Source organism: Hemicordylus capensis, chromosome 3, assembly GCF_027244095.1.
Source record: "Hemicordylus capensis ecotype Gifberg chromosome 3, rHemCap1.1.pri, whole genome shotgun sequence".
NCBI lineage: Eukaryota > Metazoa > Chordata > Lepidosauria > Squamata > Cordylidae > Hemicordylus > Hemicordylus capensis.
This window is the reverse complement of record NC_069659.1, coordinates 21,598,160-21,624,749: the sequence shown is the minus strand read 5'-3', so window position 1 is coordinate 21,624,749 and position 26,590 is coordinate 21,598,160. Positions and strand designations below refer to the sequence as shown.

The following is a 26,590-nucleotide window of genomic DNA, read 5'->3' as shown; positions in this document are numbered from 1 at the left end:
AGCAGTTCTAGCCTTTCCCAGGCTCAGAGCACAATATCCTTGCCCACATGACTGTCTTGCTTGTCTGAAATGGAGCCTGAGCTTCAAAGCTTTGGTTCCTACGGCAGTTTCCTTGGGCTAGGGTGGAGGCTAGATTACAAGGTGGGGGGAAATGCTCCAGCACTGCAGTTTATAGAAGCCACTGTGCCATCAATGGCCAGTCTGATGAATCTGTTTTTATTGTCTTGAAGCCTGCTAACAGGATTAGCAACCATTTATTTTTGCCTGCTCCTGATTTTAAAGGGGCTCTACCAAAAGAGACACACAGTCATCCTTTTGCTCCTTCAGGTTTGTGGTGTTCTCAAATGTGTCTTTTTATCTTGCTGATTCAGGTACACACAGATACTTCAGTCTGTCACTCACGTGCAACTCCAGGCAGGCACACTTTCTCAGTGACATATATATACATATGAACCCCAATTCCTATTGCATTTTTAAAAATAGAAAAACCATGAAGAAGGGAGGGATCAACCATCTGTTAGATTAAGATTTTAGTTGGTGGGGCTGAGGCTCTGTGTGTGTGTATTCAAACCATTTTGGCTCTGATGTGATAATATTAATAAGGGAAAGGAAGAAAATATTTAATAGATTTTCTTCTAATAATTAGTAGCGATCTCTCACTTTCTTCCATGCCCTCAAAAGGCACCCTTACTGAAGTGCTGGTAATACTCAAATTCAAATTTAACTGATTAATAGACTCAGGGTTTATCAATTACAAACTTTTTAATAGACAGGCAGCTCTACAGCCAGAGTCTCGGCTACCCTCAGGTTTACCGGATACCACTGAAAACCGGAAGCTGATGCAGAGAGTATTTACACAGTGTGATTGTGTTTGCTTTTTCTTTCTGTGGGCTGGAGTGGAAAGTTGCTTTTGCAGGAAAGACTAAGAGTTTGGGCTTTGGAGGTCATTAAAGATGGATTGTGTTAACTTTATGAAAATGTGTCATGATGCACCATTCAGTCTGGCATGTACAGCTATTCCCAGGCCTGTGCCAAAGGAGAAAAAGGGCCTCATTCTGCATTGGTTCAGCTCTCTTGCTCACATTATATCTGTGGGGCTGTTCCTTATGTGAACACCTAATAATGAGCAAGCTCCAACATGTGCATGAAATTGAAGAAAAGGAAATAGGTTGCCAGAATCATTCCATTCAAGCCACTGTAAGCTCTTCTGAGAGAGAGAGGGTGGAAGCACAATGCATTATTTTATTTGAGGGGATTTGTATAGGTGCCACCTGGCATCCAAGTGGTAAAAACTGTACTGGCTGAAACTCTCTCACATGCACAACTGTTAAAGGTAAGCTTGTAGCAATTGGATGATGATTAGTTCCTTCTGCATGGCATAGACTTCTGGTGAAGACATGGAGAACATGTCTGCTAACTGCAAGAATTCTCAAGAAAAGAAAGAAAGAAAAATATAAAATTGTCACCATAATAAAGTAATCAACAAATTAGTTTAGCAATAGCAGTATTATACGGTACTCTATTAAAAGCCAAACAATTTTAGCAGCCTCTTCCCCCTCCTTCCCTTTTTTCTGTAGGAGGGGGAGCCTGCAAAATAGTCAGCTGAGGGCATTCCAGAGGTGAGGTTCCAGGACTGAGAAATCTGTGTTTTGTGTTGCCACCCATCACAATTTAGAATGTGGGGGCACTCTTAACACACACCTAAGAAGATAGTAGTGATTGGACAAGTTCATATCGGAGCAGGCAATCCTTCAGATCCTGAGCCACACTGGGGCTTTTAAGACCAGCACTTTGAATTGTTCCCAGAAAGAAATTGGTAGTCACTCTAGACTCCCCCCCCCCAAAAAAAAATTGTTCCCTCTGATTAGTACCAGTAGCAACTGCTGTGTCTTGCACCACTGCATTTAGTTGCCTTGGGGTGGTTCTGGAATGGTGCTCCCTTCCATCGAGGGATCTGACTTTGTGTGGCCTTCTGGTGTCTTTCAGTTGCTTCAGACCTATCCCTATCAAAATGGAAATTCTGAAGAGACTGTGTAACTCTGATCTCTCTTCTGCAGTAATGTTCTGTCTCCTTCCTGTGTCTGTATCTAACGTGTGTCTGCATTTTTCTTGTTTTCATTTCAGAAGCTTGTCAAGACGGGGGAAAATAATTGGTCTCTTCCTGAACTGGTGCATGCTGTGGTCCTCTTGGCACATTATCACGCCTTGGCAAGTTTTGTCTTTGGTAGTGGCATCAATCCAGAGAGAGATCTCAATACTTCGAATGGCTACAGGCTTATATCAGTTAACAACTTCTGTGTCTGTGATCTTGCCAATGACAACAACATTGAAAATGCATCCTTCACAAGTAACAACTTTGGGGTTAGTGTTGCCAAGTCTCTCTCTCTCTCTCTCTCTCTCTCTCTCTCTCTCTCTCTCTCTCTTCCCCCTCCCCTTTTTGTGTGTGTATTCATTCCACTTTTCTGTGGTTGGGTTTTGCTTGTCTTTAAAAAAAATTTCTCCATGTCCTCCTTAAAAATTCCTCTGAGATCAGTTTTCTCACATGTATGTCAACCCTGGGTCATTGGAAGCTGAAGGTCGAGTCACATGAGAAAAAAGATTGGAGCTGAAATAGTTTTCTCCCATGGAACCTTCCCCTTTTCATGACTTGGCTACAATCCTATAAACATTTTCCTGGGAGTAAGCCCAATTGAACATAGTGGGACTTCTGAGTAAATATGCATAGATTGTGCTGTTGAGACCATCTATTTCTTCTTCGGGGTCAGGTGGGGCTCGAGTTTAAATTGCTTCTTCTGTGCTCTTTCAATTTGGGGAGGACACAATTTACGCTGATACTGTTTTTGCTGCAACTATAGACTATACTGGAAATCACCAAAACACATTTTTGTTAGAACTGGATGAAAGCTGTATTCATGGTAGATCCTTGTAAGGCTTTTATACTATCCAGGTTTCAGGGAAATAAGTGTGAGAGTTTCTACATGCACACACACTTTAAAGTTTTGAGGTTTGACTCTTTGCTATATAAAAATGTCACAATAGCAATGATATTTGCCTTTGTTTAAAAAAAAAACCTGCAAAGGACAATGAGTAAAAGAGAGGTCACAGAAGTATGCTCAGGTGGGGATATGTGCTTTGGAACCAGTCCTCTGATCCATCAACACCTGCGCTGATGATTCTTCCTCTGATTTAGACAAGTCGTGCTGTGGTCAGTCCCAGGCCTGCTCAACTTAGGCCCCCCCAACTGTTTTGGGACTACAACTCCCAGAATCCCCAGCCACAGTGGCCAATAGCCAGGGCTTATGGGAGTTGTAGGCCAACATCTGCAGAAGGGCCAAAGTTGAGCAGCTCCGGTACACCTTTCCTCCTCGTGCAGCTTGTTTCTCTAGCACTATCAAATCAGAATGACTGAGCAACAGAAAGCAATGGGTGTGTCGCAGGAATAGGGCAAATCCCACATGGCATGTGGAGAATGTTATCTGAATGCTGTGCAAAATTCTCCCACAACTATCTGTTCATGATGGAATAAACCATCATCTGGAACGGCTCAGGGTAAGATTTGGGAAGTCTGTCTGGGGAGGAAGCAGGGCTGGAAGGCAGATGCAGAAGGGCAGCCAAGTGGATAGAGAAGCTGGCTGATGAGCTGGCAAGCATGAAGATGGGCAGGAACACTTGGAGCAGGAACAGGTAGCCATGCAAGCAAGGCCAGAGTCTGTTGCCCAGGCACAGTTCCAGGCATCAACTGGAGGCACTTATTGCCCGGCAAGGCTGAGAAGAATCTACTTGTTTGTTTGTTGAACATTTATATCTCACCTATCCACTGTCTTCAAGGTGGCTTACAGACCTACTTGAATAAATTTGTTTTCAGTTTTTGTGGCAGTGGGCTTCTACCTGAAGATCTTCCACCCCAGCCTAGTCTGGATGGCCACACTGACAGCTTCATGGCAGAGATAATCCTCCAAGAAAGTGGCCTTGATGGAGCTGCCTTCCTCCCTCATTGATGTCGGTGGCAGTACTGATTGTGTTGGTCTCCCCGTGGAGCAATGAGAGAGCTCTTCTTGGAAGAACCTGTTTGCCAAACCAGTCAGGAAGCAGAGCAGATAACAATGTCCGGGTCAGGGCTACTCCATGCAGCTCTTCCCACAGACAGCTGGCCCATGGGTTGCCTGAAAGGGTGGAGCTGTGCCAGGACCTGGGAGGATGATGCTACTCCCTTTCCCCCTTTTCTCTGTGGTCTCGAGTGGCTCCATACAAGGGACAGCAGTGCACAGACCAGGAAGCTCCTGTCTGATCCTGTCAGTGTTTCAAAAAGATCAGGGATTGCTGAGGATAATTTTCTTTCTTTCTCTCTTTCATTTTGCATATGGACACATGTGGTTTCTCACTGCAAAAACATGTTTTCTAGAACAAGCTGCAAGGAGTTTTTGCATTCTTGCAACTTCTTAAAATTGCTGATCAAGAATTATTATATAAATTACAACATCAAAATTTTAAACATTCTTTTCCAGAGAGGCAGCCTGATCAAATGCCATTCTAAGCAGAGTCCAGTGTGTTTATGGTCAGCTTTCAAGACCAGGAGCCATTCTGGGGAATATGAGTCTCCAAGGTCCAAACTAGACCTGAATCCCTGAACATCTACAAAGCTTCAGGAGGGCAGTGCAATTTTATGGGGAAAAGTGCTTAATCCTTTCTCATCCCATCATTTGCCCCCCACCCCCAATTTCCCCCTACTTATGGTATCTGGGAAACCAAGCTATGGAAAAGCAGCTTAGGGAGCAGACTGGAAAAGTCACAGCTGGGGGAATAGTTTAAGCACTCCTCACCTGCAGTTTCTCCCCGCCATATTGTGCCTTGCACATGCTGCTTTCTGAATGTTTGGCCACCCAGGGATCTGAAAGCTGGGTCTCGTGTGAAACCTCAGCACAGAATGAGGTAACTGAGACTCAGTTTTGCTCCTGAGACTCAATTTTTTGTTAAAGAAAGCAACTTGCTAGTCTTTATGGCTGTTAAGATATGATTTTGAAAGTATGTGTGCAGTACCTGTTGAAATCTCAGTAACCTGGGAAGTGGCTGAATAATATTTTCAGTGGCTGGGGTAGTCATTTTGTTCTCTTTAATATAAGTGATCTAAAATAGTAAAAACTGCAGAATCATGGCAAGTGAGAATATTTACAGGGAGGAGAACTGGTCTTGTGGTAGCAAGCATGAATTGTCCCCTCTGCTAAGCAGGACCTACCCTGGTTTATATTTGAATGAGAAGCTATGTGTGAGCACTGTAAGATATTCCCTTTAGGGGATGGGGCCACTCTGGGAAAAGCACCTGCATGCTTGCATGCGGAGGGTTCCAAGTTCCCTTCCTGGCATCTCCAAGATGGGGCTGATAGAGACTCCTGCCTGCAACCCTGGAGAAGCCGCTGCCAGTCTCTGTAGACAATATTGAGCTAGATGGAACAATGGTCTGACTCGGTATAAGGAGGCTTCTTATGTTCCTAGAGGATTTTGGAACAATTGAGGGGTAGAGGGGTGTGTGTGTGTGTGTGTGTGTGTGTGTGTGTGTGTGTGTGTGTTTGTACATGTGTACACATGAGTAATATGCAGACCTGGATCTTCCCCTAAATTTTGAGTGTGCAATTTAGTACAGGACAGTGGGGACAAAGATCTATTCAGTTTTACAGGGACAGGTAATAATTTCATAAAGTTTGACTAATGCTGTCTTGAGAAGTGCTCATCCATACCCCTCCCCACATATGATGTGTTGCAGATCTCGGATACTTTAAGTGAGCTAGAGGCCCTGATGGATAGAATGAAGAGGCTGCAGGAGGAGAAAGAGGATGAGGAGGCCTCCCAGGAGGAAATGGATACTCGCTTTGAAAAGGAGAAGACAGAGAGCCTCCTAGTTGTTAATGAAGGTATTGCTCCCCATCTGTTTTTCAGGCTTATTTAACTGAACTTTTCATAGGTATCACTAAAGTTTAAATAAATGAAAATGAGAGAGAAATAGGTTTATTAACTACTTGGTTTGGACCAATCTGTTCAAGTACATGGGAAGCTACTTTATACTGAATCAGACTCTTGGCCCGTGTAAGTTACTATTATTCACACTGACTGGCATCAGTAGCTCTCCAGTTTGAGACAGGAGTCCTTTCCAGCCCTACCCGGAGATGCCAAGGATTGACCCTGGGTCTTTCTGCATGCCCACAGAACAGTAGCAGGTTTCTCCTTGACATGCTGAATTTTATCTTAAAGATAGCAAGTTGGAACACTGATATTCAATTACCCATCTACCAGGTTAGGCTGCCCTCCAAATGTAACAAAGATGGCTGCCTGTTTCAGAATGTGTCACATCAGTCCCCAGCACACGTGTTGGAGCTAGTCTTTGCCCATATATGTAATGCTGGAAAACTTTTTTTTTTTTAAGGCACCAAAATCCCTATTGGACTGAAAGTTGGCCAATCACTAGTACACTTAACCTAAGCTGAGCTCTGGGATAGGAATCCACCACAAAGTAGTAGGAGATTGAACATGCCCTTAATAGCCCCTTAAGCAAATCGCTTTCATAAAGGTTCCCCCCTCTGTCCTACAGATAACCTATTGCAGGGTTTCCCAGATGTGGGTCTCCAGATGTTATTAGACTATATATATGCTGGCAGAGACCTCTATCTCAATTGACCCCTAAGAGATTGCAGAGGTCAGTGAGAAAGCCAGAGGGCAAGTCCAGGTTCAACAGCTTGGGTCTTTTTAGCTGCACTGAAGACCTGTTTGGACACAGAGTTGCATTTTGATGGACTAATGAGGCAGAATGGCTATAAAAAGCATCCCTTGTAATTCTTGAATCCACTTACTTGAGTGTGCTTTTGAAGTGCTATTGGTAGACCTATGGCAGGTTCCTCAAGCCACTGTCGCTGGGATATTTGAAAGCAATGATGGAGCATCAAGATAACCTGCGGACAACTGCACAACACCCAGCTCTTTCAAAGTTACACAAGCAAGCCACATTGCCATTTGGCTGGTAGGCAGGAGGCAAGGGAGTAGATAGAGCGATGCTTCATAACAGTATTGAAAATGTTTTTGCCTGATGCTTGGTTACATGATTCTCAGCCACAAATGTATGTGTATATTTATTTGGTACTATCCACGCACATGGTACTTTATAAAGACTGGATGGGCAGGTCCCTGCCCTGAGAGGGTTGCAATCAAGGTATTGACACAAAGGAAAGAGGAACATGAATAATGGAGAAAAAAAGGAAGGCTAAATGGGGAAAGAATATGCTGTTATTTCAGTGACTCATAGGCTTCGTTACAGTAGGGTATGGAGTCTAGTGGGTTGTGCCAAAGGCTTTGCAGTAAAAGTAGGCTTTGAGGAGAGACTTGTAGGAGAAGAGGCATCACACAGCTCTTCTTGGAGGCGATCCCAAGTGTGACAGCATGGGGGTCAGGATGAAGTCATTTGAGGAGCAGGAGACCTTTGGATGACTGCAAGGGGTGGAGCTGGAAGAGCAAAGGTCACAGGAAGGCATGTAATAGCTTATGAGAGCAGAGAGAAAGAGGGGCAAAAGCCATGGAGAGTAGAAGTGAAGGACGTGAAGCGTATGCTGGTTCCAGGAATAGATAGGAAGGCAGTACAGGAAGGGCTTGTCATGATCAGAGACCTGAAAGAGGTGAATGATCTCTCCTGATTCTTTGCTGTGCCCAAATGGCTCTAATTTTAAAGGTGATATGCTGGATTCCCCTCCCCCCCGGCCCCACCTCCGCCGCCTAGTGCATCCAATTTCCCTCCATGCTCCTTGTGGCCAGAATGTTTCACACCATGCTTCTCCCCTGCCAATTCCACATGGCTGAGAAGGACTTCTGTCAGTTTTGCTCAGGCTATGCAGTTTTCATGGCTGGATTCCTGTTCTGAATACATAGTTGTCCCCCAAAGAAAGATCCCTGTCATCCTCAGAAGCTCATCCCTCATTCCTGTTTTGTTGCTAAAGCTGCTGCAGGGTGGTTCAGATGTCCAAAATCTTCTCCACATGATGTGCCTGACTGCTCTCAAGGATGCATTTGTATGGAGAATGTAATGCAGTAATGTACACCTGGAAAGGATACCCACGGTGGTAGCAGCTGAAAAATATGTTGTGTTGGTTTTGTGGACATCTGAGAGCACACATTACATGTATTTATTTATTCGATTTATATGCTGCCCTTCCAAAAATGGCTCATGCAAATGCATCCTTGGTAACAGTTGGTGTGCATTGTGCAAAAATGTTTACATGTCTAGTTTACTTACGTAGTCTGTATTTCACCTGAGGATTGGCTGACACACAACCCTAATTTTGTATATGCAGCATGGTGTATGGAAGCACACGCTCTGCTATTGCATACATTCGTTATCAGTGTATAAGCTGAGGCCCATGCACTCATGTATGTAAATGTATGTGTAGGTGTTTCATCCACCCACCTACACACTCTCTCTCTGTTGCTTGCAGCAGGTGGATCCATGTAAGTAGGGCCTGCTTCTACAGGCATTATGTGCATAAGATCCTATTGGTGTGCAAGCTTCTACGTGCAGTGTGGGAGGCCACAAGAGCTGAATTCCTGCTCCCGTGCCCCATCACATCTCTAGCCTACAGGTCAGGGCAGTGTGTGAACTGGCCCAAATCCTCCTTTGTGTCCCATGCAATCTACTTACTGGTTAAGCCCATAACACATGGCTCCCTGACTCTTCTCTGCTAGGATAACTTCAAATCTTGGCCTGTTTTCCCCCTGTACTCTGATTCCTAAGAATATGACTAGTTCTTATTGTCTGCCTCATTCAGCTGCCCTAGTCTACAATACATGTAAAAACAGCTTATCCCATTTAGAACAAGATTTCAACTGTGCAGTTTAATAAAATGTTAACAAGCTAACACAACATTGGAGCTGTTATCTACATCAATGTTTCTCTCAATGTTTTTGGAGTCATGGACAGGTACATTCTTTGTTCGCAGTTTCCCGGACCAGCGGTTAGTAAAGGGATTGCCCCCCTCACCCCCACCCCCAGGCACCCACCAAAAACCAATTTTGGGCTGGCGGGATCTCTCTGGAGCTCATTTCCAGGCAGACTTCACTGCTGGATAAAGTTCATTTCGAGGAAGCGAAGTGAATATTATCCAGCAGCAAGGGCTGTCTGCCTAGAAATGAGCTCTGGAGAGCTCCCAGTGGCAGCAGCCCCCGCTGGCCCAAAATTATTATTTTGGGGGTGTGGTTCTTGCGGACCGGCACTGGTCCACAGACCAGCGGTTGAGAAACACTGGTCTACATAGATACAGAAATTGCCAGAAATAAAACAAAGGGAAACCGCCCCGGTGTGTTCTCCTATTCAACAACTTCACTGTTACGTATAGAAACCTTCTGAGATAATTGAGAAGAGTAAATTTACCACCCTGCATACTTTTTTTAATTTCCTAGTATTTGGTGATGAAATCGTTTCCACAGCAGATGTTTCCTGTTACGTTGAAGACCCTGGTTTTGGATACAAGGACTTTGCTAGGAGGGGTGAAGAGCACCTACCAACGTTCCGAGCCCAGGTATAGTTTCATGGAGTAGCTTAGGTTTGTATGTTGGAAAAACCAAATAGAAACGTACTTGCCGAAACCCATGCTGGTCCTTCTTGGTGTTGGGATAGGAATGTCTTGAATGTTCAAAGTAGCCTTTTTTGTGCTGGGTTGGGGCCATTGCAAGGTTATTGCAAGGGGTCAGAAATCCAAACAGCATGTTTGTTGCAGGAGAATCCAGTTGTCCTTTCTTAAGGTAGCATTTCTGTGGCTGTGGAATCATGTTTAGAACATCATGGAGAAGGCTAGACTAGAATTCCTCCTTGACATATTTTGTTTTTTCCATATGCAGAGTGTGCTGTGTTTGGGAGGGGGCCCCTGAACATCCACTAGTATATGGCCTTATACTGTTGGGCCATTGGGCCGTCTAGCTTAGTACACTCTCCTGTGTGACTGGCAGTGGCTCTTCAATGTCCCAGGCACAAATATTTTCCAGCTCTGCTACCTGAGGTTACTTTAGGTGAAGGTGCTCGGGCTTGAGCCTGGAACCTTCTGTATGCTAAGTATATGGTGTAACACGGAGCTATGGCACTCCGCCTCTCTCATTCAGATGTGGTGTTTGCCAGCCTATAAGGCTGAAGTGGTTCAGTCCAGGAAGTACTGCTGCATGTGATAATTCTGCACCTTTTAGGCAGTCCTGAGATTGGCACAGAAAACAAAACTGCTTCTTTGAATTGTGCCATGTATTTATTCAGTTTCACTTATACTCCAGCCTGCAACCTCAGAGCCATTTTCATATGGTTTCCAGCCTACAGGTTCAGACTTGCTTAGCTTCAGCAGTAGAACTGCATCATGTGCCTCCAAAGTCATTCTGTAGTAGTGTTCAAACATGCCACAGACACACTTGTGAACTTTGTTGCTTTTTCTCAGGACTATACTTGGGAAAACCATGGATTCTCCCTTGTGAACAGGCTTTATTCTGACATTGGGCATCTCCTGGATGAGAAGTTCCGCATGGTTTACAACCTCACATACAACACTATGGCCACCCATGAAGATGTTGACACGACCATGTTAAGAAGAGCTTTATTTAATTATGTTCACTGTATGTTTGGAATCAGGTGTGTAACAAATTGCCCTGGCTGATTAGTGTATTTAGTGGTCTCTTGCTGTGTAACATATGCAGTAAATTATAAGGAATTGGAGCAGTGAATTGTGCCCTTTCCACTCCTATGCAACTGTTCAGCGATTCAGCTTCCTAGATCAAGTCTACTGCTGAACATGTTGTTCTGCTCTTAAGAATGCATTGCTTATATGTTTCCTCAGATGGGAGAAAGCAGCTAAGGTGCATAATAAGGGATACATTCCTGGTATTGGGAACTGAACTTGGAAGTCAGATGGAGCCTCTAATCCTATCCTAAGTAGTGGACATTAACAGTAGCACTTGTTTCGGGTAGAGAGGGGAGGAGTGGATAATGGGATGTTATCACACTTGCTTTTCTCTTGCCATAATAAGACTTCGCACTGTTTATCACTATGAATACTGGAGAATGGTTAGCAGGGATGCACCTAAGCAATTTGGGTGCCCCGACCACCCAGCTGCGAAGCCCTCCACCCCACCGTGAGCCCCCCGAAAGCTACCTTTGGGGGCCTGTCCTGCTGCCAAACCTCTGTGTTGGTTTTAATTATAGCCACCACGCAGCTGAGGGGTGGCTGCCAGGGGGGTGAGCGGAGCAGTCCTTTTCTTTTCCCCACCCCCGGTGGCAGCGACTGGAGCAATGTTAGGCCTATCCGTTCAGCCCAGCATCTCTTGCCAACTGCGAGGTGCACCTGCACAGTTGAGAGAGATGGTTGCAAGCCCAGACCCTGAAGGCCACAGACCAGGTCCCCAAAGTCTGGGGGTTAGAGCGCCTCTGATGGTTAGTGTAGGGAAAAGAAATATTCTTTTACATCTAGACATAAACTTAATGTATATTTGGACCAACTTGCTCAACATATTATCTGGGATTGGGAAGATCATTGAGAGACTCCTGTGGCTGGGATGCTCGTGGAAATCTGTTCCTAGAACAGCTCATCTACACAACTGCTTCTCCAGCAATGTTATGAAAAGTAATCCTCTGGGATCTCAGCTGCTGTTCAGAGACTCCTGGGAAGGAAAAGGTTTGGGCCTATGTTGTATCACTGGGGCAAACTCTTCAGTTTGGCAATCGTGTGAACTGGGCTGCAAGAGAGAATCAGGCCCTCATGAAAATATTTGATGTTCCTATCTGTTTAATTTACTATTGCTAAACCTAATCAAACAGATACTGTATCAAATGGGTGAGATTCATAATCCAGACTTCAGGCACACTTACAGTTTTAAAAGATTGTGTTGTAAAGAAATGTACTCTTTTAAAGTCACCTGTGAGAAAGAGAGATTCAGTCTGGCTTATTCTTGCTTAGGTATGATGACTACGATTATGGAGAAGTAAATCAGTTACTTGAACGGAGCCTGAAGGTTTACATTAAGACAGTGACCTGCTACCCAGAAAGAACTACCAAGCGCATGTATGATAGTTACTGGCGCCAGTTCAAGCACTCGGAGAAGGTGGGTAACTCATTATCAAAATGCAGTCATGTATGTAGACAAGGAGAACCTCGTCATTAGAGGAAAGCCTCCATATTGCTAAACAAAGTAGAAGTTTACAGAGCACTAATGTAAAGCTCTGCACAGCCATTGGAGTAGAAACTTGGAGCTGCCACATCCCTGCTACAAAACATGGGCTGGGGAGGGTGGGGGTGGAGTTTATACTTGTGGATGAACTACTGCAAGCCATGCTGTTTCCAGATTATATAGGGTGATATACATGTTCTGACTCATAATTGGTTTGTGAGGACTCATTCTCTCCACTCGCACCCTTCCTTGATGCTGTCAAGTGGTGACTATGTGCCCATGTGAATTGGGCCTTTAAGCTCACCGTCTCAACCTGAGGAAGCAAAGGAAAAAGGAAACCATTTGCTTTTGGACAAACATGGCGAGTGACTTTTTTTTTTTTTAACCCATTTGCCATCTTCCTAACAGGTCCATGTGAACTTGCTTCTAATGGAGGCACGCATGCAAGCCGAACTCCTCTATGCCCTCCGTGCCATCACACGTCATTTGACCTGAAGCGTCACTGCAAGTGTGTGAATAAAGCTTCCAAACGGATGTGCAGCAAAAGCTGTCTGCGGTGTAGCATCAGGTTATTTGATTCTTTAGTGTCAAAGCTGAAGCTGCATTTCCAGCGGCTGTTAATGTGCAATGATCTATATTTTCCTTTTTTTCCTTGATGCTTAACATTACTAATGATAGCAGAAATAACAATGAGGAACACTACTACTTAAGTTGTTTCCGGTTGGAATATTGGTTACAAACCCCAGACTGGTTTGTTATGTTTGATTCTTGCTATTTCTTCTCACATCCAGAAGAAAAATGCGTACAGTATCTCTTTTGAAGTTGTATCTTTTCCTCCCTCTCCCTCATAAAGGATCTTCTTTCCTTCATTCCGCATACACAAGCACCCCAATTTGGTTTCTTCTAGGATATTATAATTGCCTACAACCAGTTATGTGCTATGTTTCTAAACTGCTCAGCTGGCTTATTCTTAATTCTCCCCCCGCCCGAAATGTACTGCAGCAGTAGTTTGGGGGTCATGTGGAAGCCAATGCAACTGTTGCCTGCCATGTTTTTAATGTGAAAGAAACTGCCGCAGATTCTACAGCATTCTACTGAAAATGCAGCATTTGAATACTTTTCTGAATGAAGAGGTTTTTACCATATGCATTTCAACTGTACATATTGGTTCAGCAATTGCATTCTCTCTTGCCTAGAATTGCTCTCTTGCTGATGCTTGATGGGTGTTTACAGCCCAGTCTACAAAGCAGTTTAGCTTGAAATATTTGAACTCTGTAAGTTGCATTATGAACTGTAAAAAAGGCCAAACTGAAGTTTGTCCTATGCTGTCAGATCTATGAACCAATTGATGTGGCATGTGCAGATTCAGTCCACTGACTAATCAAACACACAACACAATGTGCATTAGCACATTTTTTTCCTCAAAGCTCTAAGGAGCTGTCTTGTATCGAATCAGATCATTGGTCCATCTAGTCCAGTACTGTTCTGGATTGTGTGATTGGCAGCAGTTCTTTTTGGTCTCATTTAGCAGGGCTGGGAAAGTCTGCTGCCTAAAGGTTTTCTTAAGCTGGAGTTATTACCAGACTTGAACCTCGTATCCTGTGCATGCAAAGTATGTGCTCTACCACTAAGCTGTGGTCCCTCCCCTACAAGCTTTGAATGTATGAAGCGGCCTTAGACCATTTTTGCCCAGCCAGCCCAGTACTCTCTCTTCTGAGTGGCTTTCCCAAGGCCTTGGGTAGACCTGTTTCCTAGCCCTGCAACTTGAGATTTTCTTGAAGGTGCCAGGAATCGAATTTGAGACCTTCTGCGTTGAAAGCTCAGTACTTTGTCACTGAGCTATGGCCTTGTTTGCCACTGTTTTTCTTTCCTTTCTTTCAATCCACAGGTAATTGAATAGATGTTTAACGTAAGCTTTTAGAAATTTGATTCTCATCACTTTTCTCTGAATCACCACGTTGGAACACTTTTTTTATAGTTTAAAGCTATGAATCATGTCTCTCTGCATTAACATGAGTGAACAAAGGAAGTGCAATACTGAACAGAAAGGCAGGCTTTTCCCTCACATGAAATGTCCCATTCAAAACGGCCACAGGGAAACTGCTTTTCCTCCCTAAATTCTGTTACTGCCTGTGGCTTGCCTAGCATGTTTGCATTTGCTTACTTGCCTTGAACAATCAGCTACTGTTGTGATGCCAAAGCATCCTTAAATAAAGCAGACGCAGGACACACTTCAACAAGAGTTGCTGCACATCCTTAGTTCCAGGGGTGTAGTGGAGGGGGGACGCTCAGGGATGGAGTGCCGTTACTTCTTGGCTTCTCTGGCTTTTGCGGTGGGCATGGCCATGAGGGCTGTCAGGGAGAGAGCCTGCACTTCTGAATTTGCAACTACATCACTGTTCAGTTCCTTCCAGTGGGGAAGCCCTAGGTGAGCTTCATAGAAAAGAATACAGGATGTGCAGCAGCTGCTGTCTATAGCATACTGAGCTGTGGACAGTTGATGTTCCTTAGGAAAAAGGAGAAGTGAGCTGCCAAAAAGTCACATTTTTGTATTACTCTGTGTTGCTTGATTATGCTGATTTTTCAGAACACAAAATGACAGTATGTTTTTTTTAATAGCTTTACTTTGTGCTAATGATTCAGTGAAGTGCCTGAAGAGAACGGGGGAAATGTACCCATCAAGACACAATAACTACTCTTACATGATGGACTCATTCCAGGAAACAAAGTTAAGTCCCCACTGGGATCAAAGCTGCTTAAACCCCTAGAGACTATCCCCTTATGTCCTTTTCCAATCTCAGAGATCCATCAAAAGAGTCGTGCTGGATCAGACCAAAAGTCTGTCTCATCCAGCATTCTTTTTGCACCTGTAGACAGAAAGATGCTTCCAGGAATTTCTCATGTAGGGCAAAAGGATAGCAACCCTCCCCTGTAGTTCGGCCACAGCATCTGCTAATATTCACCAAGAGCATCCTCATAATGGTATCCTCTGTGCATCAGGTTCAGGCAGCAAAGTGAGGTATCCTTGGTAGCTGCCTCCCCACACTGTTGCAGAACTCCCTCCCATGGCAGAGTCGCCAAAGTCCAAATTTAAGAACCTCTCTGGATGTGCTGTAAAATCTACCTGTTTGGGCTAGCCTTTGGGGCTCAAAGTCCTGCCAAGAAAAAGTGAAGGCATTTAACTGAATGTGATAAAATCTTATTGTTCTGGAGGATTTTTGTATGTGTAAATTTCCCCAAGCCTTTAGGGTGGGGATGGCAAATATCAACGCCACTCCATTGCTTTTAATGAGACTTGGTCATTACTAACTTCTCCAGGATTGTGACAAATGACTGGTGTTGGTTTTAAGGCATTTCCTTGACTTCAGTTTGCTTTTATACACGTTAGAAACGAATGAAATTGAATTTCTTTTGTTCCAATGAGCGGTAGAAGACAATATAGAGCAACGTTTTGATGAAGATTGCCGTAATAATTTGTGTATGAGAACGATCTTGGAAATCTTTCCATGTAAAAACCATGGATGAGAATTTGAGGAGGAATTGGGTAGTGTCCATTACTTAATTCTTCTCACTTCCCCTAATAATTGGCATAGAACATAAGAACAGCCCTGCTTGATGAGATCCAAGACCCATCTAGTCCAGCATCCTGTTTCACACAGTAGCCCACCAGATGCTGCTGGAAGCCACAGGCGGAGTTGAGGGCATGCCCTCTCTCCTGCTGTTACTCCCCTGCAACTGGTATTCAGAGGCATCCTGCCTTTGAGGCTGAAGGTGGCCTATAGCCCTCCGACTTATAGTCGTTGATAGACCTCTCCTCCATGAAGTTATCCAAACCCCTCTTAAAGCCATCCAGATTGTTGGCTGTGTCACCACATCTTGTGGCAGAGAATCCCACAAGTTGATTATGCGTTATGTGAAAAAGTACTTCCGTTTGTTGGTCCTAAATTTCCTGGCAATCACTTTCATGGGTTGACCCCTGGTTCTAGTGTTGTGTGAGAGGGAGAAGAATTTCTCTCTATCCACTTTCTCCACACCATGCATGATTTTCTAGACCTCTATCATGTCTTCCTGCAGTTGTCTTTTTTCTAAACTAAATAGCCCCAGTGTTGTAGCCTTGCCTCATAAGGAAGGTGCTCTGGGCCCCTGATCATCTTGGTTGCCCTCTCCTGCACCTTTTCCAGTTCTACAATGTCCTTTTTTTAGATGTGGTGACCAGAATTGTACGCAGTACTCCAGGTTGCACCATAGTTTTGTATAAGGGCATTATAATATTAGCAGTTTTATTTTCAATCTCCTTCCTAATGACCCCTAACACAGATGTGCGGAGTGTTTAGAAATCCTGAGCCCCCACCTGCCACAATAGTCCAGTTCCTAAAGTTCCAGGAAGGTGGACAATAAAACAGATGCAAGTATGTAGTGTAGATATGCCCTACAGAAGAAATTATTACTGTAGACAGCTATTGAATGACTAATACAACATTGTACAGCAGAAATAGTAGCAAATTGTTCTGTGTGTGAAGGGAAAGATGTGGTGTTTAAAAATGTAGAACACAATCCAGGCAAAGCTAAGCACTTGGAAATGTGGCTTGGGGCATGACAATCCCATTCAGCCTGCTGTGTCAGCTTGGCATTTGGTTGAAAGCACCAGATCATCATGTGCAAAATTGTCTGTACAACTTTCCTTCTGCAGGTTCTATTTAGGAAGTGGCAGTGCTTGACACAGTTGGTGAATGAATGTTCTTCTGTTGGCACTGGATTGTTGCATTCAGAGATTAATCGGTCTTTAAAAATGCTTAGTTGGTGAATTTTGTATGGAGGTTGGGACAAGTGAGATCTTGGTCTGAAAACCCTGATCTCCACCAAACATCTGGAAAGCAGCAAGGGGAAGGAACAATTTTGCAGGAGAAAAGTGATATGTAGGGGAATGTGTGTTTGACTCTTTCACATGGGATTCAAAATAGCCCGGTAAAGGAGCCACCACAAAAAGAAACATTTATTCTCAATATGTTTTGAAAACATTTTGGCGGGGGAGGTGAAAAGTACTTACCGTATGTTTGCTCCTTGGTAAGGCCTGTTCAAAAAGCCTTCATGCTGCTGCTAACTTCAGACACTTTCCAAATGTGCTTCTTTTTGTGGTACTTGACCCTTTACCCTGCAACTCTCTTACCCACCTAGGATTCCAGACACCTCGTGGCTAGGCAGTAAGAGTGACTGCCAAGGGAAGCATCAGATCATGGAAGGCTTAGGCACCCTCGCCCCAATGTGTCTGTCTGTCTTGATATTTGGAAATAATTAGGATTTGGAGAAGCAAATGTAATTGTAATAGCTCTAAGATTTCTCTAAAGAGGCTGAGGATTTTGTGTAGAGAAGTTGGTGTTCTAATTGTGGAAACATTAGTGCCTTTTCTCATAAGTGCTCCCTTTTTTATTATTTGAACTGAATTGTCATCTCAGTGACAGGCAAATAGACTTTAAAACTGTAAGACTGGATTAATTCTTTTCCCCCTTTGTGAAATATATAGTAAATCCATTAACAGCATAAACTTGATTTTGCATGGAGCTAGATCCACATGTGACATTTGGGGTCAAGAGCAGCTGTTTGAGAACTGGCTTGCTTTTTTCCTTAGAAATACAATGGCAGACTTGAATGTTAAAAAGCCATTTTCCAAGGTGGCATTTGACTGTATATGCATCAATGTGATCGTGATCCAAAGCATAGCTTTATATACGAAAAATGTGATTTTGTAAAAAAAAAAATTGACATCAAGTGAATATGATTGTCTTTTTGTGCTTGACGTACGTACCCCTTAAGCTCACAAATGTGCCAAATTTTAAATGTGCAAAAATGTATTTAAGTAGTATGTGTGAATGTGAATCATCAGACTTCATGACTTAATGGATGTCAGAAATGTATGTCAGTCTCTTGCAGTGTCAGTATAGATTGTTTGTGTTTTGCTAGCCTGGGTTTCAGGTGTCAGCTGTGAGCCCCTGAGCCAAAATCTATCTCACTTGCCACCCAAAAGGGGAGTGTCATCTCTGGCAATAGGATTTGGCAGCAGGCTGAACATCTCGACGGCTCTGCAAGGCTATGTGACAAGATATAAATCCCAAACTGTGGAGACTACATAATACATGAAATGGCCCCCAGATGCCTTGTTAAGTTCTCCCACTAACTTATTTTGGCAAAAGTTAAACCTGGCTACTGTCAAGATCCCACCCATGCCCACATCCATTTTGTCGGGTGGGAAGATTTACAGTTGCTGTGTTAAAGTTCCAAACTGGAGCCTGCACTCCAGTGTAGGAAACGCATATGTACAGAAAGCCACAAAGACTAGTACCAGAGCGCACAGGAGGCAGCAAAAAGAGAGATGATGAGTAAGAAAAAAGAGAAGCAACTAGTGTTGGTCAGGGAGTGCCCTTACAGCCCATCTCTGTTGTGAAGTTGGCCCCAGTGTGTTAAATGGAGTTTATTATCCAGTAAATGTACATAAGGCTGCAGCCTGAGTCACTTGCTTTACATGCCTAAAATGAGGATGCTGTCTGGCCTGCTGCAGTGAAAATTAGAGTGTTTTAGTCAAAACAACTAAACTTTGCATCCTGAAAACCCAGTTTTTTACTGCTTGTATAAATAATGTCCTAATCTGGAAATTTTGCAGACTTCAAACTAGCTTGCTTAGATAACTTGTGTTTTGTAGGAGGTGCTGGATTTCACAGTTAACTATTTTGTGACTTCTCTGACAAGCCTAATGATTTTTCCAGAGCATCTCTATATTTTTATTCCATTGCTACCATGTTCACTCTGCATGTAATAGAAGCACATATTGGGCTGCTACTGGGAATTACACACAGACACAGAGTCTGAATGTGTGAAGGGGGCACTCCCATGTGTGGTTGTGTTTGCTCTGTGATGGATATAGATTATAACTCTTGTCTTGACTGCTGACCTCAAATGTTGTTGGAAGTATTTTTCTTGACTATCACTGCTAATCCTCCCTCTCTATCGATGGCTGCCTGAATCGCTCGCAGCCAAGCTACCTGTTGTTTTCTGCACATCATTGACCCTTTGTTTTTTGTTTTCCTAAACAGCAGTGGGGGAGGGGGTAAGAGTGGTAGGATCAGGAACACAGTGTGGGGCAAAGGCGTTTAACCCCAGCCTCCTGCAGTGGCCCTAATTCAGATGATGTTCTCCCCCCGTCCAAAAGCTGCTATTTAGAATGCAAAAAACCACTCAAGCCAATGCTTAATTAATGTATGTGCTTAATTAATGTATCATTTGACCCTGAGTCAGTACTAAGTGGTGGTGCTTTGGACTATTGTTATGAGATAAATGATTGTGATACTTGGGTCCAGCAAGAGAGCCCAGTCAACTGTTAATGGAAACTTTAATTTCTTAAAATTGTCTGCTATAATACACACACCTCAGGAGTATTAAGAGAACAAGGCCATTGATTTTGACTTTTTCCCCCAAACGGCATTTCAGATTTTGATATCCCTTTTCAAATTGTCTTTTAAACAGTACTTGGCTGTGAACTTTAAAATAAAAAGCAGATGTGTAGAAGCTTTATGCGTGTATAAGGCAGATGAATGGGTTGTCCTTTTAAGAAAGTAGAGTTGGGGTGGGGAGAGAGATTTAAACAAGCTGGCACCTTGCTACCAGCTGCTATTAGAATAGCAGAGAAATGTTAAAGTTTTTCTTCCCTCAGAATGCCATCATTCAAGTTGATTGAAATGTTTGATCCTCTCCTCTGGAACACCAAATGCAAATCTCTCCCCCCCCCCCGCCCCCGCTTCTCATGGGTTTTCTTACTTGGGCGTGTGCATCCATCTATATGGTTTGTGGGCTGAGGTCTTTATTTGCCCAATAGCAACCTCTATTTAGCTTAAAGGTTTTGCAGAGAGTAGTAAAGTTGGGGTTTCTAATCTTCCAGGCTAGTATGTCTGAAATGACAGACATCCTTCCCTTTCTGTTGCAATGAACAGGCAGTTAGTCAAAAGGAGCTCTCTAATTAACAGGTACATGGTGAGGGTACATTATGCCTCATTACCAAGCACATAATTCTCAAAGGGCATCTCTGCACTACAAATGTATGCTGGTTTTATCCCAGTTTAACTGTCTTCAAAGGGTCCTGAGGTGTAACTTTGAGTGTGTGCTGAGCATTCTTGGTTAGAGATTTTGTGGAGAGCCAGCTCTACAGTTCCCTGGGGAGAAAGGTTGCTCATAAGCCAATTTTTAAATTGTGGTGTAGATAAGCCAAAAGGTGAGTCAAGCCCCCTTAAAGAAACAGAGGCCAAGTCTCTTCTTGCATCATAAAACTTGAACATAGAAGGCACTTCCACATGAGAAGTAAAGGTTACAAGGTAAGATGAAGGAAAGCAAGGATAAACATACAATGTCATTCCAGCCCACCCACCCACATACTTACTAATAAGCTATTTATGCTGTTTCATTCATTCTCTCTTACTAGGGATTATTAGCATGGTTATATACCTCAGGGTTCCTGCCAAACACTGCTGGCTCCCCTCCAGGGGCATAACTATAATAGGGCAAGGGGAGACAGTTGTCTGGGGGCCCACTGCCTTGGGGGTCCCCCCAGAGTCAAGTCACATGACTGACTCCCCCAGCTGTGCACCCGCCCGGGCTTCCTTCAGTTGTATCCGAAATTGTGTGCTTTTTGTTACCACAATTCAGCCTCATTTAAGATTTCTTTATTTCATGAGCTGCGCTTCAGTGAGGGTGGGCCCATTTTAAAATCTTGTCTCTGGGTCCACTCCAACCTTGCTATGCCCCTGCTCCCCTCAGAAAGTTTAAGAGAGAGAGAGAGAGAGATGCTTTCCAGAGCCATCCCAGAAAAATAGCTGCCAGAAAGCCACCCTTTTCCCCTCATCCCACACACCAGTGTTCTATATGGAGGGAGCTCCTCTTTTGACTGACAGCTCCAAAGTGCCTTGTTGGTGCTTTGTTGTCCACTATTGAATTTACCTTTATCTAAGCATTGTGCAGTCACTGGACACACGGCTGGACCATACCCAGATTTCCTCATGCACAAAGCAGATGGGTGGCTAATGCAACATCTGGTTTGGGTATTCCGCTTCTCACCCCACATTAAGAAGGCTTTTGGTAGCATGTAGAGTTGTGGTTTTTGCTAGCAGTGGACTATCTACACTGGAGTGGACAACTGATCAACAAAGGGCTTAATCCAGCCTAAAAATGACCCTTCTGCCCCCTCCCCTCCCAGTAGCTCTACCAAATTATAATCAAAGTAAAACACAAAATTCCTCACAGCACTCTTGTAAGAAAAAGTGGTGCATTTCCATGTATAGTTCATGCACAGTTTTCTCTCTCTCTCAGATTAGAAAAGCAAAGGATCTTTACAGTCTCTCTCTTGAGGAGGATATTTCAGGAAGGACTGTTGCTCCACAGTGACCCACCCACCCGGTCAGTGGCATACTACCACCTGAGTTAATGTGGTCCATATTTGTACCTTCCTACGATTAGATGAAATTTATTGTAGAGCTTGGCCATCCATGGTAGGGGCAGGGCTTGATTGTTCTAGCCGCCACCCCCGGTCAGTGCCTGCAGAATACAGTGATCCTTGAGATGGCATTGACCACCCCTGATTTACAGTAATCCCTTAAGTGCACTCTGAGGTAAAAAATAAAATGGTGCCTGAACACACACTGAGTGACCCAAGTTAGTTGACACTGACTTGTAAGTCCTATGTAGCATGCTGTGAACATGTTTAGTTTCCACGGGCACTCAAAAACTCATCAGTATTCAATTATGTTGGCTTTTTCCTAACCTGTTCCCCTGCCCCCATAATGTTGTGTACTTCTTGAAACTGTGATAGGCCTTCACGGTCCTGTACTTTGTTACTGTAACTTCTTTTTTGAGATTCGTGAAATGTAGAGCTGGGCCTGAACTGAGGTGATGGGTACAATCCTACAAGGTTGCCCTCTTTCAGTTGCTCATGCTGTTATGGCTGTACATAAAATAAGCTGATCAGTAATGCAATTTAGGATTCACACAGCTTCATTATGTCCGCGTGGGTGCACGTGCCCACATGCACACCCGTATCTTTGTATGTGTTGTGGGGGTTGGGGGGGCCTGAGGACAGAAAGGTGATGTGTTCTATAGGCTTAAGGGTGTGTGTTTCCTTTTAAGGTTTGTTTTGTTTTTCGTAAAGGAACTGACTCAGTACATTCATAGCAATTTAGAACTATCCGAGCTTGCTGTAGCTGAGAGCTCACCTTTGAGTTTGGGTGGTGAGCCTGTGTACATGGGGGGGAGGACACCCGTTCCTACAGCCCTGAACTCCTTGGAGGGGGATGGGTAGAGCTGTAACAAGTAAAGGACGTTGAGTAGTCCCCCAACGGACCCCGTGTTTGGGTCTGTTGGGGGAATGCAGAAATAGCAGTGAAAAATAAATTTGATGCCATTCTCCTACTAGCTCTGAGAAGAAACCACAATAGCAGTTGCAAGTGAGACGGACTTGCATGCTTGCTGAGTGCTGTAGTGAGGGGCTGAGCCGCTTTCTCTCATGACTTGCTTGCTGTGGGGCCAGTGAATTTTACAGCTGGCTCAAGCCTATCTTGGGAGGAAAAAGCAGGTTCTCAGAAATGGGTGGGCAAGCCGGTGTTGTGTGCATATGCTTTGTTCTCTCCTCCATCTGCTCTTATCTGCTGGTAGAGTTTATGCGAGTCATTCCACTGGTGGCTGCCTATGCAGGCCAGATTTCACCCACAAGCCACTTGGTTGCCTACCATGAGGCTATGAAGCTTTACAAGCAAGTGGGTAATGCTGGAAAGGGAGCAGGGACTAACATATCCATGCTGAAAAGTGTGCCCTGTGATAACCGAGGAAAACTTGCCCCAGAGACAAGTGCAGACGAAAATGATTCTGGAGCAGACATAGTTGCGTTCTGACACCGCAGCGGTTATTTACCACAAGAAAAACGCAAGCCTATGTGCAAACCCTTGGCTGCTGCCTTCTCTCTTTTTCTCCCCCTCGTTTCCCTTTTTTGCTGGTGAGAAGATTTAGGACCTCCTGAGCTAGCATAAGCAATTTTCTCCCTAGGTGGATTTTGGACAGGCCCATTAAGCTGGATCCATATGTGTGATTCTTATTTTTGTTAAGCTTTTAGTTATCCAACTTTAAATTGTATCTGAGCAGAAGTGGAAGGAACTTTTTAGCGAGCTGAGACAAAAGCGTATTTTTCAATAAAGGAATTTGTGTGTGCGTATTAACCTGTTAACAGCAATTCATAAAATCTGCACTTTTTATGAGGTTTTGAAAAATTCTATTTATAGGTACGGAACAATGGGGTTTGTTTAAAACTGTATAGCGTTTATACTTGCTGAAATTTCTTTCATTGTTATCAGTAGGAATTTTATTGGTTCAATAAAACTGGCAAAACCCCTCACTGTGTAACGTGCTTATTCTTCACTTCTCTTCAGTGGGTCTTTTTGAAAATGGCTTTATAATCATCATGATCAAGACCTTACTGGATCAGAGCAAAAGTTCATCTAGCAGCCAGATATTTTGGAAAGCTCACAGCCCAGGAATAATGCAACAGCTATCTCTGGTTTTGTCTTTAGCATCCAAAACTCAGAGGTACACTGCTTCTAATTAAGAGAACTGAGATACCATACAGACAACCATTCGTACCACTCAGTGCTGTGCTTTGTCTAGTGCCAGTGGGATTCCTTTAAAGGAAACTGAGCCCTGGCACTATCCTGCAAAGCATGCACAGAGCTCTGGGAAGTGTAGTTCTTCCCAGCACTTTCTCCCTAGAGCTCTAGTGGGGAAGCTTTATGGGAAGGACTTTACTTCCAAGTGCTTCATGTGTGCCTCCCAAGATGGCACCAGGGCTGGACAAGGCTCCGGCTCCATTTCTCTTAAAGCGATCCACATGGCACTAAGAACAGCACAGCACAGCATGGAGGTCAGCACAGTGGGAAATGGCTCTCACATTAAAGGCTTTTTGCCCAAGTGGCCCCTGCTTGAAAAATAGTGAAGATTGCTAAAGCAGGACATGATGGGAAAGCCTTGAGGTCTGTAGTTCGTAAATGGGGCAGCGGCAGAGGGCAGCTTTTGGATTTTTTTTTAGCAACAAAGTGATTGTTGCATTGGGCACCGAGTGCAACTCTGTGATCAGTGGGACTGAATTAAAAATGGTTCCCTTTGGCTGAATCATGGCCATTATTCCTGGGAACAGGGCTAGTAGAAACCAAGGCCAAGATCCAGCTGAAGAATGGCTTTCCCCCATATGAACACTAGAGGGCAATGGAGTGCTAGGACAGCTGCAAAAATACTCTTTGCAATTGCATGCACCAAATGGTTCTGGGACTGCAACACAGAGCACCCTGAAAGCAGTACTTCAGTGTAACCCTGAAGCAGTACTTTTCTTCTGCTGCACAAATGAGCAGTGTGTGTGTGTTTCCTGGGGCTATTCATTCCGCAAACTAGAACCAGCCACACTTGCCCAAATACCTGCTGCTTCTCCTCATTCCCCCGCCCAGTCCGTTTTCCTGCCTCTCTGTTCTGCAAAATAGACATACATGGCAGTAGAGTCAGCCACATGATGCACCCACTGATGTGTCCCATTCTACCATAGCTGCTTCCTGCAAAAAAAATCTTCACTTTTGAGCTGAACTTGAAGCTCACCCGTGCTACCACCTACTAACTGATACATGGAAAATAGGTCAACTGATGTGCTCTTAAAAATGATGTCCATGTTCAAGGACAGTACATCTGATCCTTTTTGGGACAAAGGGGCCATTCTCCAAAATGTCCTGCTTAGAAGCTTCCCAAAGTTTTCTGGCTGGCCCCTATGGGAGGCAAAATTCAGGACAAAATGTTCCATGGTCTGGTCCAACAAGCCAATTCTTAGATTTAAGGACAGCCCTGCTGGATCAGGCCAGAGGCCCATCTAATCCAGCATCCTGTTTGGCCCACCAGATGCCCCTGGGGAACCCAGAACAAGAGGTATGTGCATACCCTCTCCTGCTGTTGCTCCCCTGAAACTGGCAGGAAGGAGAGACTTTTTAAAAATTCATTCACATGCGGTCCCAAAATAGGGGTTCCTCAGGTATTGTCAGACTACAGCTCTCAGCACCACCAACCACAATGGCCTTTGTGTTCAGTAGCATCCCTTCTCTGGATCTAGAGATTCCAGATAGTCATCCTGGCTAATAACTATTAATAGATGGATCCTCCATGAAACTTAATCTAAAACCTCTTTTAGAGACATCTAAGCTAGTGGTCACCACACCTTGTGGCAGTGAATTATGTTTTTTAAGTACTGTGTGTGAAGTGCTATTGTGTGTCCTGAACTTACAGCTAATGTGGGGAAACTCCCCCACATTGAAAAAGCATGGAGAATGATGCCTTCTGACCAACTGGCAGTAGTCTTAGGTGCTTTTAAAGACAGGAAGAAATCCAAACTTTCACAAAATGAGGAAACAAGCAAGCTGCATTTAACTGGATTTCGATCCATGTCAGATTTCCATGAAATGTGCTGAAGAAAGCAAAAAAAACCCCACAAATTGTGCACTTGGATATCTTCTATCCCATTCAGTCTCCTTGAATTTGTCTTTTTAGGAGTTCTTGGCAGCAACCCTATTACATACTCAAAGCAAAGCAGCTCTTCAGTCTGGTCATGTTTGTGAACCGCCCTGAGCTATTTTGTAAGGGCGGTCTAAAAATCAAATCAATCAATAGCTAGCTAGCAAGGAGTGAAGCAGGGAGAGTGATATGGGAGGAATGCTTGACAAACTGCCAGCCAGTGTTCCTAGCAATTTTGAAAACCTCTATCCTGAGGCAGCTCCTCCAGTCTTGTTTCTAAACTAAAATGTTCACCAAAGAGGGAACTCAGGGGCGTAACTATAACAGGGCAAGGGGAAACAGCAGTCTGCCCCCCCCCACCTTGGGGGGGCCCCCAGAGGCATGTCACATGACTGACTCCCCCAGCCACGCAGCCACCTGGGCTTCCTTCAGTTGTATTCATCCTCTGAAATTGATGTGAGTGTTAAGATCTGGAGCTAACAGCATGTCTTTCTCTAGTAGCATTAAATGACTTGCATCATCCACAATTTACAAAACCTTTTAAAAAAAATAAAGATGATGTTCTATTGTGGCACATAGGTTGTGCGTGTGTGTGTGTGTGTGTGTGTGTATGTATACACACACATGAATAGTGGTAACTAAATACGCACACACACACACGAATGAATAGTGGTAACAAAAAGTATATGTGTGTGTGTACACACACATTTTGTTACCACTATTCAGCCTCATTTAAGATTTCTTTACTTCATGAGCTGAGCTTCAGTGAGTGGGTGGCCCATTTTAAAATCTTGTCTCTGGGCCCACTCCAACCTTGCTACGCCCCTGAGGGAACTCCTGTCCATCAACTCAACGGCAC

The 26,590-nt window shown here is 44.0% G+C and overlaps 1 protein-coding gene across 4 annotated transcripts in view; it reads left to right on the top strand.

Annotated features, from left to right (window-relative positions):
- The window catches only part of SESN3 (sestrin 3), an 83,430-nt gene extending 59,846 nt beyond the window's left edge, over positions 1–23,584 (top strand). For all 4 annotated transcript variants that reach the window (XM_053306584.1, XM_053306583.1, XM_053306585.1 and 1 more), the window contains 6 exons: positions 2,125–2,361; positions 5,759–5,906; positions 9,430–9,548; positions 10,446–10,636; positions 11,958–12,102; positions 12,577–23,584. In XM_053306584.1, coding sequence (XP_053162559.1) covers positions 2,125–2,361; positions 5,759–5,906; positions 9,430–9,548; positions 10,446–10,636; positions 11,958–12,102; positions 12,577–12,663 — 927 coding nt within the window. In that variant the 3' untranslated portion in view covers positions 12,664–23,584. The remainder of the gene's footprint in view (positions 1–2,124; positions 2,362–5,758; positions 5,907–9,429; positions 9,549–10,445; positions 10,637–11,957; positions 12,103–12,576) is intronic.
- The last annotated feature ends 3,006 nt before the right edge of the window (positions 23,585–26,590 follow it).